This window comes from Heterodontus francisci, chromosome 13 (genome assembly GCF_036365525.1).
Source record: "Heterodontus francisci isolate sHetFra1 chromosome 13, sHetFra1.hap1, whole genome shotgun sequence".
Taxonomy (NCBI): Eukaryota; Metazoa; Chordata; class Chondrichthyes; order Heterodontiformes; family Heterodontidae; genus Heterodontus; species Heterodontus francisci.
The window spans coordinates 108,387,386-108,401,742 of NC_090383.1; the positions used below are offsets into that span (position 1 = coordinate 108,387,386).

The 14,357-nt window shown below is 40.5% G+C and overlaps 1 protein-coding gene across 12 annotated transcripts in view; it reads left to right on the top strand.

The window, feature by feature from the left end:
* sdccag8 (SHH signaling and ciliogenesis regulator sdccag8) overlaps positions 1 to 14,357 on the top strand; it is a 402,434-nt gene that overhangs the window by 9,190 nt on the left and 378,887 nt on the right. For 11 of the 12 annotated variants that reach the window (XR_010976277.1, XR_010976278.1, XR_010976282.1 and 8 more), the window contains exons 3-4: positions 3,611 to 3,693; positions 11,553 to 11,663. Coding sequence is in view for 6 of the 12 variants with exons in the window: in XM_068045386.1 (XP_067901487.1) it covers positions 3,611 to 3,693; positions 11,553 to 11,663 (194 nt within the window). In the remaining 6 variants the exon portion in view is untranslated. The remainder of the gene's footprint in view (positions 1 to 3,610; positions 3,694 to 11,552; positions 11,664 to 14,357) is intronic. The other variant, XM_068045388.1, reaches the window with a different exon arrangement.

Consider the following 14,357-nt stretch of genomic DNA (forward strand, 5'->3'; position numbering starts at 1 on the left):
CAGATCTCTGTAAGAGCAACTGAGCTAGACCTGCTCCCTTGCCTTTCAGATTTTTTTCTCTTCAATTTCCTTTTGAAAAACTCTCAGGCAGTGTATTCCAGACCCTAACCACACGCTGCATAAAAAAGGTTTTTTCTTATATCACGATGGGTTCTTTTGCTAATCGCCACCTTAAATTGGTGTCCCCTGGTTCTGAAACCCACTAATGGCAACAACTTCTCTCTTATCTACTCCGTCTGACCCATCATCTCTGTCAAATCTCCTCTCAACCTTCTCTCCTCTAAGGTGAACAACCCCAGCTTGTCCAATGTATCCACTTAACTGAAATCGCTCAACCCTGGAACCATTCTCATAAATCTATTCTGCACCCTCTCGAATGCCTTCACATCCTTCTGAAAGTGTAATGCCCAGAATTGGACACAATACTCCAGTTGAGGCTGAACCAGCATTTTATACATGATTATCATAATTTCCTTGCTTTTGTACTCTGGGCCTCTATTTGTAAAGGCCAGGACCCCATTAGCCTTTTTAAACACTTTCTCAACCTGCCTTGCCATCTTCAATGATTTGTGCACATATATAAGTCATATAGCATTTGGTATGGTTACGGTAAAGTTTCAGAAATTTCCTAGAAGGTAATAGACTGTTCAATATTTTAATACCAGTTTGAGGGGATGGTTGGAGGAGGAGGAGAGAAGGCAAGTCATATTTTTGCTTCTCAGAATAGTTTTGTATTGGGTAGTTTTGGAAGAGGAGAATGAACAGGACATGGTGGAGCCAAATCTGACAATTGACAACCAAGCTAGTTTTGGACCGGGTGTGCTCATTTGTACCCCCTCTGGTCTAAGGGAGCAAAGATGGATGTGTTTGAGCAAATGATGAGTGGGAGACATTGCTTTATTTTCTATGAGCAAAGGTGTTAGAATTTGGAGATGTAGGAATGCTTTAGTGGGTTGACAGCAGTAGTAATGAGTGGAGGGCTAAAGGCCGGAGAATTGGGAATTGGTAAAGGAAGTAGGGGAAAGATTTTTCCAAAAGTGAATTTTGAGGATCATGGAATTGGAGGGTGATAGCCAGGACAGGCAAATGATCAAGACCTTGCATCAGAGAGACAGGATACAAGATATAGCTGTTATGAGGATTGAGATGGGATTAAATGAGATATAGGATGGCAGTGATGAGCAGGCTAGGAGAGTTCAGGTGTAAGTTAAGGAGTCACTTGATGTCAAGGCAAAAGGAGGATATCTCCGTGGAGAATTCAGCATGGGACGTGGAGGGATACCCAACAGATTTTGAATGCGAGGTGGGAAGGATCGAACAGGGTGTAATGTTCGAAGGCAAAGCAGAAGTGTGACATGGAGGATAAAGAGTCCATGTCACTCGAGTGTTTACATTGCATTTATCAGGTAATAGATATGCTAGCCTGACATGCATTACAGTGTAATAAAAACAGAAAATGGTGGAAATGCTCACCAAGTCTGGCAGCATCTGTGAGAGAGAAACAGAGTTAATGTTCAGGCCTGTGACCTTTCATCAGAGCTGTCTGATGAAAGGTCACAGACCTGAAACATTAACTCTCCTCTCTCCATAGATGCTGTCAGGTCTGCTGAATATTTCCAGCATTTCTGTTTTTATTTCAGATTACCAGAATCCACAATATTTTGCTTCTGCATTACCTTGTTTTTGGTGCTCAGTTTTTCTTTTGAGATTTGCTGCTTTCTGAATGTTGCAAATCATTGCTTTGCAGCAAAGTTGTGTGAAATGATTCAATTATTCTCCTGTTATTGGAAATTATAATTGAATTAAAATTAGAACTGTGAGGTGATTCATTTTGGTAGGAAGAACATGGAGAGACATTATAAAATAAACTCTAAAGGAGGTGAAGGAGCAGAGGGACCTGGGTGCCTATGTGCATTAGTCATTGAAGGTGGCAGGACAGATTGAGAGAGTCGTTAATAAAGCATACAGTATCCTAGGCTTTATTAATAGAGGCATAGAGTACAAGAGCAGGGAGATTATAGTAAACTTGTATAAAATACTAGTTCGGCCTCAACTGGAGTAGTGTGTCCATTTGAGGAAAGATATGAAGGCATTGGGAAGAGAGTGCTGCAAAGATTCACGAGAATGTTTCTAGGGATGAGGAACTTCATTTACGAAGATAGATTGGAGAAGTTAGGACTGTTTTCCTTGGAGAAGTGATGGCTGAGGGGAGATTTGATAGAGGAATTCAAAAATCATGAGGTGCCTGGACAGAGTAGATAGGGAAAAGCTGTTCTGACTCGTGAAAGGATCAAGAATGAGAGGGCACAGATTTAAGGTAATTGGCAAAAGAAGCAATGGCAAGATGAGGAAAAACATTTTCACACAGCGAGTGGTTAGGATCTGGAATGCACTGTTAGAGAATGTGGTGGAGACAGGTTCAATTGAGGCATTCAAGTGGAAATTATGTAGTTATCTGAAAAGGAAGAATGTGAAGGCTTATGGGGATTGCTCCCTCAGAGAGCTGGTGCAGACACGGTTGACTGAATGGCCTCCTTCTGTGCTGTATCGATTCTGTAATTGTTAGCCATTCTATTTCAAAGTTTCCAGAGTAAACTTTTAAGCAGGATACTTCATAGCTGCTCTCGTATTTATTTGTATAATAGCAAACATAAAATCATAATAAAAACAGAAAATGTTGGAAATAATCAGGTCTGGCAGCATCCCTGAAGAGAGAAGCAGAATTAATGTTTCTGGTCAGTGACCTTTCATCAGAATTGGGAAATGTTAGAAATGTAATAGGTTTTGAGCAAGTGAAAGGGGGAAGGGTGGGAAAAAGAACATAAGGAAAGGTGCCTAGAGGAGGTGTGAATGGCTGCCGTCCAAAAGCAAGAGAGTAAAATGAAAACCAGCAAAGTAAAAGGAAACAAGATAGGGACACCTTCTCCAGACAAATCTTTTTGTTTCTTTATTTGTCCTATTACCACTCCCTTTGGCTTTGCAGCACCAACCCTTTTGTAATTTTATTCTCTCCCACCTTCCACCCTATCACAGACATTCCCTTTTTGTTCTTTTTCCCACCAAACCCCTCGCCCACTTCACTTGCTTAAAACCTACTGTATCTCTATCATTTCCCAGTTCTGATGAAAGATCATTGACCTGAAATGTTAACTCTGTTTCTCTCTCCACAGATGAGATGCTGCCTGACCTGCTGTATTTCCAGCATTTTCTGTTTTTATTTCAAATTTCCAGAATCCACAGTATTTTGCTTTTTATAAAATCATAATACCCTGCCATCTACACAAGTGACAGACATTTGCATAAGAGTATTTTCCTGCTAACTAGAAAGGTACTGTAGGATTATTTTAGCAATGGGTCAGATGTTACCTTTGTCCTTAATTGCGCTGCAACTGAAAATCACCCAAGTTATGGCATGGTTGTATAAAAGGCAAAAGCCCTGTTACATAATCAATTCCGTGCTTTCCATTATTCAAGTCGGTGTTGTTTTTACGTGATCAGGTGAGAGTATATGTACACTTGCTTACTTTTAGCCTGCAAAGTACATTTTGTGTTCAATGAGCATTGCTATGAAAATAGACCATAATTAGGTAATATTTTCTTTTTGATACAGTTAATGAGCTCAGAGCCCTGTTGCGACAGCAGGAAAAGGAAGAAAGGACAAGTTCAGCATCTGCTACTGGGATATGTCTCATGGTAATATGCAAGTAAATTAGAACATTGATGTTTAAGTAAACAAGTACAATTTTTATACTAGTTTCATTTGGGTTTTAGGCTGAGGGTTTTCTGTATCTTGCAGGTGTAATTTGGCATGTGGCAGAAAAGCATAAAATTAATTCAGTGCTGACCCACTTGCTTTGGTCGCAGAATACTGGATTTTCAATCAAGAAGCACATGAGCACACTCTTAGCTATCATTCAAACTGGCACATTGCATTGGTGGTCCATTAGTTCTAAAGTGAGTCAACGAATAATGTGCAGCAAAAGAGCACTCCATGTTGGGACAAAGAAAGGAAAATCTAGCAGATCTACTTTCCGTCAAGAGTTTTTTTAGTCAGTTCATCACTGAGTATCAGTGATGCCACCTGCATCGCTTCCTTACTAAAGAGAGAATATGGGAGTGAAAGGGGAGCCAAGATTTTTCACTATATCTTAAGTAGACTACTATGCAGAATTTCTCACATTTAAAAGAAAAAAAGTTATCCCATACATACACATTTTATAGTGTTGCCAATAAAGTCTCGTGCTGATTGATCATGGACCACCATCAACAATGATCATAGCAAATTTGTATTCTTCTATATCCTTGCTGGCATGAGACCTGTAAGGGAAGAGAGTCGGAAGAAGATAAACAACAGAGATCAAGCCTGATGCAGGCAAGAATGTTGAAACAGAGGGGGATAATTAGGAGCAACAGCATGTGCACTAGGACTGTGTCCCTTTATAAATCAATAGAAATGATGTTGAAATTGAAAGTGGCCTATGATACTACATCTGCAGTTATAGCCTTTGTATCACAGAGAGGACGGAGTTGTTGGAGGGAATCCAGAAGAGAGCTGTAAAGCTGATTCCTATGTTAAAGGAAAATAAGATGTTTGGGCATTGTTTAATTAGAAGGTAATAGAATTATGGAATAGATTGCCAGAAAGGGTGATGGAAGCAGAAAACTATGACACTCTCGTACGTAAGCAAACACGGCAGTTAACTTATAGACAGCAAGACCCAAGAAACAAAAAATGAATGACTGAGCAAATAATCTGTTTTTGGTAATGTTGGTTGAGTGGAGAAATGATGGCCAGAATTCCCTTATCTTTGATTAATGCCATGGAGTCTTTAAAATCCAACTGAGCTGGCCAACAGGACCGTGGTTAATGTTTCACCCGATAATGCAGCACTCTTTGACTTGTTAGCTTTGATTATTTGTTCAAGTCCACAGATGTCTTTGAACCCAGAACCTTCAGAATAAGATGTGAGAGTGCTACCAAATAGCACTAGCTATCAATGTATTACTACCAATATTATATACATATGAATTAGGAGCCGGAGTAGGCCACTCAGCCCTTTGAGCCTGCTCCGCCATTCAGTAAGTTCATGGCTGAACTGATTACTCCACATTTCCACCTACCCCCGATAACCTTCCACCCCCTTGCTTTTCAAGAATCTATCTACCTCTGTCTTAAAAATATTCAAAGACTCTGCTTCCACCACCTTTTGAGGAAGAGAATTCCAAAGATGACCCTCTGAGAGAAAAAACTTCTCTTCTCTGTCTTAAATGGGTGACCCCTTATTTTTAAACAGTGACCCCTAGTTCGAGATTCTCCCACAAGGGGAAATATCCTTTCCACGTCCACCCTGTCAAGACCCCTCAGGATCTTATCTGTTTCAATCAAGTCACCTCTTACTCTTCTAAATTCCAGCGGATACAAGCCTAGCATGCCCAATTTTTCCTCGTAAAACAGCCCACCCATTCCAGGTATTAGCCGAGCAAACCTCTGTACTGCCTCCAATGCATTTACATCCTTCCTTAAATAAGGAGACCAGTACTGTACACAGTACTCCAGATGTGGTCTCACCAATGCCCTGGATAGCTGAAGCATAACCTCCCTACATTTGTATTCATTACCCGCATGATAAACAATAACATTCTATTAGCTTTCCTAATGACGTGCTGTACCTGCATACTAGCCTTTTGCGATTCATGCACTAGGACACCCAAGTCTTTCTGCATCTCCAAGCTCTGCAATCTCTCACCATTTAGAAAATATGCTTCTTTTTTATTCTTCCTGCCAAAGTGGACAATTTCACATTTTCCAACATTAAACTCCATTTGTCAGGTCTTTGTCCACTTACTTAACCAATCTATATCCCTTCGTAGCCCCCTTATGTCCTCTTCAGAAGTTACTTTCCTACCTATCTTTGTGTCATCAGCAAATTTAGCAACCATACCTTTGGTCCCTTCATATGAGTCATTTATATAAATTGTAAAAAGTTGAGTCCCCAGCACATATCCCTGTGGCACACCACTCGTTACATCTTGCCAACCAGAAATGACCCATTTATGCCTACTTTCTGTTTCCTGTTGGCTAGCCAATTTTCTATCCATACCAATGTGTTACCCCTTACACCATGAGCTTTTATTTTCTGCAGTAACCTTTGATGTGGCACCTTATCAACTGCCTTCTGGAAATCTAAGTACAATATATCCACCGGTTCCCCTTTATCCACAGCACATGCAACTTCCTCAAAGAACTCCAATATTTTGGTTAAACATGATTTCCCTTTCACAAAACCATGTTGATTCTGCCTGATTACCTTGAATTTTTCTAAATGTCCTGCTCTAACATCTTTGATAATAACTTCTAACATTTTCCCTAAGACAGATGTTAAGCTAACTGGCCTGTAGTTTACGGCTTTCTGTCGCCCTCATTTTTTGAATAATGGAGTTACATTCGCTATTCCCTGAATCTAGGGAATTTTGGTAAATGAAAACTAACGCATTAACTATCTCACTAGCCACTTCTTTTAACACCCTAGGATGAAGTCCATCAGGACCCAGGGACTTGTCAGCCCATAACTCCAACGATTTGTTCAGTACCACTTGCTTGAGTTCCTCCCTCCCATTTCCTGACTTGCAGCTAATACTGGGATGTTACTTGTACTAATAGTGAAAACCGATGCAAAATATCTGTTCAATTCATCTGCCATCTCATTATCCATAATTAATTCCCCAGACTCACTTTGTTTACTTTTCTTTTTAAAATATCTATAGAAACTCTTACTATCTGTCTTTATATTTCTAGCTAACTTTTTCTTGTACTCTGATTTTTACCTTCCTTATCAATCTTTTAGTCATTCTTTGCTGTTTTTCATATGCTGTCAAATCTTCTGACCTGCCTCCCATCTTTGTGCAATTATAGGCTTTTTCTTTATGTTTGATACTATCTTTAACTGTTTTAGTTAACCATGGATGGCTGGTCTCCCCCTTGGAATTTTTCTTTCTCTTTGAAATGTATCTATTCTATGTATTCTGAAATATCCCTTAAATGTCTGCCATTGCATCTCTATTGACCTATCCCTTAACCTGATGCCAGTTCACTTTGCTTTCATGCCCTCATAATTGCCCTTACTTAAGTTTAAAATAATAGTCTTGGACCCGCTCTTCCCTCCCTCAAACTGAATGTAAAATTCAATCATATTATGATCGCTGCTACCTAGGGGCGCTTTAGCTATGAGGTCATTAATTAATCCTATCTCGTTGCATAATACCAGGTCTAGTATGCCTGCTCTCTGGTTGGCTCCAGAACGTATTGTTCCAAGAAATTATGCCGAAAACATTCTATATACTCCTAATCTAGGCTACCTCTGCCCATCTGATTTTTCCCGTCTATATGTAGGTTAAAATCCCCCATAATTGTCGCTGTACCTTTCTGACAAGCAGCCATTATTTCTTCCTTTTATACCCCATCCTACAGTGTGGTTAATGTTAGGTGGCCTGTACACCACTTCGACAAGTGACTTCTTGCCTTTATGATTTCTCATCTCGACCCAAACTGCTTCTACATCCTGGTCTCCTGAACTTAGGTCATCCCTCTTTGTTGCACTAATACCATCATTAATTAACAGAGGGGTAGCTCTACCTTTTCCTAGCTTCCTGTCCTTCCTAAATGCCATGTACCCTTCAATATTCAGGTCCGAATCTATGTCGTCCTGCAGCCATATCTCTGTAATGGCTTTAGATCATACTTATTTATTTCTATTTGCGCTCTCAGTTCAACTGTTTTATTTCAAATGCTACATGCATTCAGATACAGAGCCTTTAGTTGTGTCCTTTTATTATTTTTGTAACCTCTAGCCTTATCTGTTGATTTACTCTTAGATTTGTACGCTCTGTCCCTTCCTGTCACAGTCTATCATTTCCTATGTTAATACCTTTCTCTCTTGCCTTGTGTCTACTCCTTGATTTACCATATCTTCCCAAATTTGATTCCTTGCCCCCACTATTCAGTTTAAAACCCTCTCTACTTCCCTAGTTATGCGGCTCGCTAGAACACCAGCCCCAGCACGGTTCAGGTGTAGACCGTCCCAACGGCACAGCCACCACTTTCCCCAGTACTGGTGCCAGTGCCCCACGAACCAGGACCCACTTCTACCACACCAGTCTTTGAGCCACGCATTAATTTCTCTAATCTTATTTGCCCTATGCCAATTTGCACATGGCTCAGGTAATCCAGAGATTATTACCTTTTGAGGTTCTGCTTCTTAATTTGGTGCCTAGTTCCTCATGTGGGGCGGCACAGTGGCGCAGTGGTTAGCACTGCAGCCTCACAGCTCCAGGGACCTGGGTTCGATTCTGGGTACTGCCTGTGCGGAGTTTGCAAGTTCTCCCTGTGACCACGTGGGTTTTCGCTGGGTGCTCCGGTTTCTTCCCACAGCCAAAGACTTGCAGGCGATAGGTAAATTGGCCGTTGTAAATTGCCCCTAGTGGTAGGGAATATGGGATTACTGTAGGGTTAGTATAAGTGGGTGGTTGTTGGTCGGCACAAACTCGGTAGGCCTGTTTCAGTGTTGTATCTCTAAATAAAAATAAAATAAATAAATACTGACTATGCAGAACCTCTTTCCTTGTCCTGCCTATGTCGTTGGTACCTACATGGACCACAATGACTGGATGCTCCCCCTCCCACTGTAAGTCCCTCTCCAGCCCTGAGCAGATGTCCGAAACCCTGGCACCGGGCAGGCAACACAGCCGTCTGGACTCTCGCTCTTTGTTGCAGAAAAAAATGTCAATCCCCGTAACTATACTGTCCCCTACTATCACTACATTCCTTTTTTTTCTCCCTCCACTTGAATGGCTTCCTGTACCATGGTGCCATCTGTGATATCCTGTACCTTTTTTAATATCAGTCAAGTGTATATTTTTAATCTTCAGTTCATCAAATGGTATTTCTATTTTGGTTCATCCAGCATTGCATTGAGGCCGTAGTGGTTGTATATTTTCTGCTTGGAAGTGTTTTCGCAACAATTTACCACACCAGTAATTTTCCCTATAAAACCATCTTCTGCAAATAACAAATCCATTAGATTATTTATGTAAGCTAAATCTATAAATAAGATTTTAAAATGTTTCTGCATTCACTTAAGAGCATTTAACATATTACCACTACCTCTGCACAGAGCTATAGTTCAACTGAATTTCAGTACCTCTTGGGTCCCTGCACTGTCCCTATACCCACTGAAAACAGACCCTCAGATCACTGAAGTTCTTCTTAGTTGCAGTCACTTTAGCAAACAATACTTTCAGCAATTGAAAGGGATTATACCACTGTAAAATATAATACCTGAGATTAATATATTAGCATAGTCAGTAATGTGTTACCTATTACAGCATATAACTGTCAATAGCAAAATATATGCTTATTTTTAAGATGTATAATACTTTTTAGCTACATAATTTTGTTTTATCATATAGTTAGCAACAGTGCTGTTGAGGGGTCCCTCGTGTGGTTAGCAATAGTATTGATTTCAAGTTGTGTTGGGATATTATTATTTTATGAGTTATTGGAGGAAAATACAGATCCATAATAAAACAAATCCAGTCATAAATGAATAATAACTTGGTTACCCCAGGTAATCGAGCACCTGTGGTTTCTAAGTGATCATTCATAATTGACTGAATTTATGATTACCAGGAATTAATTCCTGCTTCCAGTCTCTTCTTTTTCCTCTGGGGTCAGCTCTCCACTCCTGACCCTTTACCTTCTGACTGGCTGTTATTTGATTCCTGATGTGTGTTTGTAAATAGAGCAATGCACATTAATGCTGCATTAATGATATTTAATGGACTTTTTTCATACTACCATTATAAGAATACTGGTGACTAAAAGTGTCAGTTAGTTATAGTCAAAACTGCTGATTTGCAGCTTCCTTGGAAAAATGTGCAGAATTATTGGACGGCTTGAGTTATAAAGAGAGATTGGATAGGCTGGGTCTGTTTTCCCTGGAGCGAAGGAGGCTGAGAGGGGACATGATAGAGGTATATAAAATTATGAGAGGCATAGATAGGGTAGATAGCCAGAGTCTGTTTCCCATGGTAGGGGTGACTAAAACTAGAGGGCATAGATTTAAGGTGAGAGGGAGGAGGTTTAAAGGGGATCAAAGGGGTAAATTTTTCACACAAAGAATAGTGGCTATGTGGAATGAGCTGCCAGAGGAGGTGGTGGAGGCAGGAACAGTATCAACATTTAAGAGGCATCTGGACAGGTACTTAAATGAGCAAGGCATAGAGGGATATGGAATTAATGCAGGCAGATGGGATTAGTATAGATAGGCATTATGGTCGGCATGGACGCGGTGGGCCGAAGGGCCTGTTTCTGTGCTGTACGACTCTATGACTAATTATAAAATATGGCCCCACAACACAAGTAAAAATCCTGTAATGCCAAGTCACCGCAGAGCAGTGATCCTGCCTGTAACATTGTAATATCATTGCTTCCAGGCTATTTGGGTTATCGCATCTGCTTTTTTTAATGTCAACATTTGGAAACAATTTTTAGTGTTCTGAAAGTGTCGTCAGTTTGATAAAACTTGGAAGTCATAGAATTAAGAATCTTTATCTCGGATCATCTGTAGTTATCAAATTTGTGACAATTGCAGTTGATGGTGGATCAGAACATTTTACTGTGTCTACAGTGAAAACTTAGGCTTTTCTAATATAGCACAATGACAAAACTCTATGTGCTAAGTTAGCTGAGTTCATTACATTGCCATAAAGAGTAATGACCACCCTCAGTTTATTGTGCAGTAATAGAACTGTATACATCAGGGTTGTATTAGCTTTTTAAAAGCCAAAGTTTCCCCTCTTTTTCATTTTCGTAGCTGCCTCTTCCCATTCTCTCTCCCATTCTATAGTCTCCCTTTTTAATTGCCAGTCTAGACTCCAGTACATTAGTTGAATAAATATCTTAATCTAAACAACTGAACAGTCTTAAAGTCATGTCATGTATATCTACTTGATTTAGGTCGGTAACTCTGTTCATAAAATTTGGTTTAAAAAATTGGATCTTTAATGGGAGTGCATGTGATTTTTACATGCCACAGTTAGTACCATGTCAAAATACTTTTATAAACTTGCACTTTTTGTTCTGTGTTGGAGATGATCTGCTTACCTGTTAGCAGTGACTGGCTATGATGAGACATTATGACTTAATTCAAGCTGGAAGAGGGTACAGATGAGAATGAATAGAATAATAATCAACTGTTTTTGTACTGAAAACTGTTTACTGAGTTTGGGAGTTGAGAGTGGCAAAATGATACATTTTATACAGAAGTATTGTTACAGAGTTACTCAGTACCTCTGTTGTGACCTTGAGAAGGGGACCTGTTTATGATGTAAAATGAAAATTAGTTAGTAATTTTTTATTGATGGATTCTTGGGCTGAACAAATTTAGGACAACACCAGGTCCTGTAAGAACTGAGGAAATAAATGATCTGAATCATGAAGTATGCTAAATCAAGGAAGTGTTTACAAAGATTTGGCCCTTTCTCCTCTTGTATAGAGATCAAGAAATGATTCAAATCGCTCCCCATCTATTGAAGAGCTTGTACCTATTATTAACGACCAGTCCGAATATATCCAACATTTGGAGGCAGAAGTCAAGCTTTTCAAGGTTGGTTGCATACATTCTTTTTTCAATGAGTTATTCCTTGAGGTTGGGGGAGGGGTAGCACATTCATCAAAAAGCAAAGGTTAACAATTATCCTATTTTGGGCTTCTTTTCTATACTGCAAACCATTTTCTTAAACTCCTCTCCCCTGTTCCCTCCACCCTCACCTCCAACATTAAGTGCGAGGAGCTCATGGGCTTCTTTGTCACTATCCAAATTGAGACTATCCAAACAGCCATGTCCCTCCATTCCACTAGCCCACCTAGCCAAACTTCCTATGATGCTCCCCCCTGCCCTAAATCTGAACTCGTATCTTTCTCTAGTTTCTCTCCCATCTCCCCTTATGTCCTCTCTGAGCACACCTTTTCTGAGACCTACCTCCTGCTCCTTTTGATTCTATTCCTACTAAACTTTCTGACGACCTACCTTCATCTCCTGGTCCCCATGTTAGCCGATATTGTTAATGGTTCTCTCTCTTCAGGTGTTGTCCCTCTCTCCTTTTTAAATCAGCCATCATCACCCCTCTCCTCAAAATACCAACCTTGGCCCACCATCTTTGCAAACTACCAACCTCCAACCGCCCTTTCCTCCCCAAAGTCCTTGAATGTGTTGTTGCCTCTCAAATCTGTTCCCATCTTTCCCAGAAATCCATGTTTGAATCTCTCCAATCAGGTTTCCTTCCCTGCTACAGTACTTAAACAACTTTGATAAAAGTCACAAATGACATCATATTTATTTATTTATTTATTTAGAGATACAGCACTAAAACAGGCCCTTCGGCCCACCGAGTCTGTGCCGACCAACAGCCACCCATTTATACTAACCCTACATGAATCCCATATTCCCTACCACCTACCTACACTAGGGGCAATTTACAATGGCCAATTTACTTATCAACCTGCAAGTCTTTGGCTGTGGGAGGAAACCGGAGCACCCGGCGAAAACCCACGCGGTCACAGGGAGAACTTGCAAACTCCGCACAGGCAGTACCCAGAATCGAACCCAGGTCCCTGGAGCTGTGAGGCTGCGGTGCTAGCCACTGTGCCGCCCCGAATCATCTGACGTGACTGTAAAAAAAAAAAAGGTAAACTTTCCCTCCTCATCCTTCTCGACCTGTCTGCAGCCTTTGACATGATTGACCACACCATCCTCCTCCAAAGCCTCTCCACTGATGTCCAGCTGGGTGGGAGTGCTCTCACTTGGTTCCATTCTTATCTATCTAATTGTAATCAGAGAATTACTTGCAATGGCTTCTCTTACTGCTCGCACACCGTAACCTCTGGTTTCCCCCAAAGAACTATCCTCGGCCCCTCCTATTTCCCACTTACATGCTGCCCCTTGGCGACATCATGCAAAAGCCCAGCATTAGTTTTCACATGTATGTTGACAACACCCAGCTCTACCTCAACACCACCTTTCTGACTCCTCCACTGTTGCTAGATTATCAGACTGTTTATCCAACATCCTGTACTGGATAAGCAGAAATTGCCTCCAATTAAATATTGGGAAGGCTGACGCCATTGTTTTCGGTCCCTTTTCCAAACTCTGTTCCCTAGCTACCGACTCCATCCCTCTCCCAAGCAACGTTCTAAGATTAAGCCATTCTATTTGCAACCTTGGTGCCACATTTGACCCCGAGATGAGCTTCCGATCTCCTATTCATGCCATCACTAAGACCTCCCATTTCCACCTCTGTAACATCCTGCAACTTTTCCCGTGTCCCAGTTCATCTGCTGTTGAAACTGTTATTCATGCCTTTGTTACCTCTGGACTTGATTATTCCATTGCATACTTGGCTGGTCTCCGAAATTCTACACTTCACAAAGTTGAGATCATCTAAAACTCTGCTGCCTGTATCTTAACTCGTACCAAATTCCATTCTCACCCCTGTGTTTGCTGATCTACATTTGCTCCTGGTCAAGCAATGTCTTGATTTTAAAATTCTCATTCAAATATATCCATGGCCTTGCCCCTCCATATCTCTGTAATCTCCCACAACCCTCCAAGATATCTGCACTTCTCTAATTCTGGCCTCTTTGTTATCTTTACACCAGAGTGCTGGATATATTAATTTATACGATTTATCTCAGAGCAATGCAGATATCACACTTGTATTAAGTCACCAACTGATTTATTTACAGCACTTTAAAATATCTCAGGACTTACTAGATTTCAATACAATGCTTTCACAGAACAGTCTTTGTTTAGTCGAACATCCTAGCTGTCTTTTTTTGTAGTTTTAATTTCAAACTCTTAAGCTCCACCATAGGCTTAAGCAATCAAGCATAGTGAACATTGATCAATGGACAGACTTGTACAATCAAATCCAGATCAATCAAACATTGCACTCTTGTGTATCCCTGATTTTAATTGCTCCATCATTGGTGGCCGTTCCTACACCTTTCTGCCTCTCTACCTCGCTTTCCTCCTTGATGATGCTCCTTGAAACCTATCTCATCTGACCTAATATCTTCTTTTGTGGCTTGGCATAATTTTATAATGCCTATGTGAAGCACCTTGGGATGTTTTATTATTTTGAAGGCGCTATATAAATATTTGGGTTTTTTTTCTAGATCATGTACTCCGGGAATAGCTTGTGGCCAATACCCTGAATGTCTGTTTTCATTTTGTGACTGGAAAGTACCACCAAATATTTATTTATTTATGAGGGGTTAACATTCATTGAGAAAGTAAGAG